The following is a 1,958-nucleotide window of genomic DNA, read 5'->3' on the forward strand; positions in this document are numbered from 1 at the left end:
TAAATCAGCAAAACCCATCTCTGCATTTGGGTCCTCATCCAACCTCCACCCTACCTCGGCAGTATATGGAAAAACATCCCCAAAACTGAAAGAAAATTAGGACATAAACCAAGGAGCTAACTTTTAAAAACTAACTTTTATTGCACCTACAGCAGTTTTAATTGTTTTTGAGTTACAGTTAGGGTAGAGTTTTGCACATACAAAGATTACATTTTGTTCTTGCAGAGCCTCCTTTCTTGGCTGCTTGTTTACGGTTCAGTTCTGTTAAAATTCTCATGCTGTGTTGGAATTAAATTCCATAACCTAACCCTGCTTTGAATTGTTTCAAAAGACGTTCTAACTGACCTGTCTGGCCTGATTCTTGGTCTTAGTGATGCTGTTTATTCCTGAATAATCTGCAGCAAACATCTGACCTTTAATTATGACAAACTGGTGGACTCCCTCCACCAATTAGATGACTCCTGACTTTATGATGCCTTTTAATGTAAAACCTCATTAAAATGTACTGGAGTTTTTAGTGGTAGGGTGACAAAATGTGTAAAGGTTCAGAAAATATCAATACAGTGATGAGTTAATACATTACTGAAAAAAAGAGGGTTAATCATGTTAGGTAAGTAGTAATAAAAAGCCAACCTTTTTGAGCCAGTTGTTTCGACAGTCTGCTAACCGAGTGGTGTGGTGATGCATCTCTGACAGCTTGTTTATAGCATCACTGAGCTGTTTGGCCAGCAGGGGGTTTCTGCGGCCAAACTCCTGTACAGCGGCATCAAGCTCTGATAATGTGCGTCCACAGGAGTCCAGATCTTCAAAAAGACTCTGAGGACAAAAAGCAACAATTGTGTGTTCTTTGTTGTTCATAGCAAGGCCAATCATCTTTAAAAGTGTTTTATATCAACTGGACTGATACCTTGACCTCTTCTTTAGCATGGTCAACATCAGGAGATTTCTCCTTAAACTTATTTGAGATCATCTTTAGTTTTTCTGACATGGCGTGGATTCTTGAGCTGAAGTCCTCCTTTATTTCTCTAGTTCTCTGGTACTCTCTCTCTTTACATAGAACCTGGAACATCAGACAAAAAAGACACAAAATGAATACCAGAAGGACCAAACTGTTTGATGACCTCTGAATTTCTCATATAATTAAGTCGAACATACCTGATCTTCAATGGCCCCCAGCGCAAGAGAGACCTCAGCAAGTTGCATGGAGATTTCAGAAGGGAGTATTGTGTAAAGATCCAGGTACTTGCTTTGCTGTTGTTCGGCTAACTTGTCTACATTCTGCCGATAATTGATCACTTCCCCATGAACGACCTAAACACACAAAAAAAACATTTAAAATAAAAAGAAAGATCAACATATTTACACAAAAAAACTCTGTTACTAGTGCTAAACATGTTAATTGATTGTTAATGATAACATTTACAATAACTGCTCTCATACAGGCAGTATGACTTCCACTTCTGCTCACATTATCTATATTAAATATGTGTCGGATTTGGGTATAACCACATCTGCAGATCAAAGCAGTAGAAGGAAGAAAGGTTGGACATTTCCCAACAACAGATACACCTCTACTGCCTTATGTTGGCAGACGCACCTCAAGCTCCTGTAACAGAGAATCAATATCCGGTGTGGGATTGAGAAGAAGCTCTCTGGTCTCCTGGATCCAGGCTTTCACCACACTGAGCTCCTTCTCCACTTCCTCTCTTTCCCTTAATTCCTGAGCAGCCTGGGCTCGCTTGGTCCTGGACTGTGTTAAAAGGCTGTAGGGAAAAGATTATCATTGGCAAAATAAATATATTCAACAGCATTTCTTACTAGGGATGCACGATATAATCGCCCCCCCTATCGGTATCGGCCTGTATCGGCCTTAAAACTTAATATCGATACCGATATTTAACCCGATATTTGATCAGCTTCTGAGTTTCTAAAGTCTAAAAAAAAAAAAAAAAATACTT

At 39.2% G+C, this 1,958-nt stretch overlaps 1 protein-coding gene across 1 annotated transcript in view; it reads right to left on the reverse strand.

The window, feature by feature from the left end:
- syne1 (spectrin repeat containing, nuclear envelope 1) overlaps window positions 1-1,958 on the reverse strand; it is a 172,957-nt gene that overhangs the window by 68,024 nt on the left and 102,975 nt on the right. The window contains exons 81-84 of the mRNA XM_015395967.1: window positions 1,598-1,763; window positions 1,156-1,311; window positions 908-1,060; window positions 625-816 (exon numbers count right to left, since the gene is read on the reverse strand). Of these exons, the coding sequence (XP_015251453.1) occupies window positions 625-816; window positions 908-1,060; window positions 1,156-1,311; window positions 1,598-1,763 (667 nt within the window). The remainder of the gene's footprint in view (window positions 1-624; window positions 817-907; window positions 1,061-1,155; window positions 1,312-1,597; window positions 1,764-1,958) is intronic.

This window comes from Cyprinodon variegatus, unplaced genomic scaffold, assembly GCF_000732505.1.
Source record: "Cyprinodon variegatus isolate N-32 unplaced genomic scaffold, C_variegatus-1.0 Scaffold770, whole genome shotgun sequence".
Taxonomy (NCBI): Eukaryota; Metazoa; Chordata; class Actinopteri; order Cyprinodontiformes; family Cyprinodontidae; genus Cyprinodon; species Cyprinodon variegatus.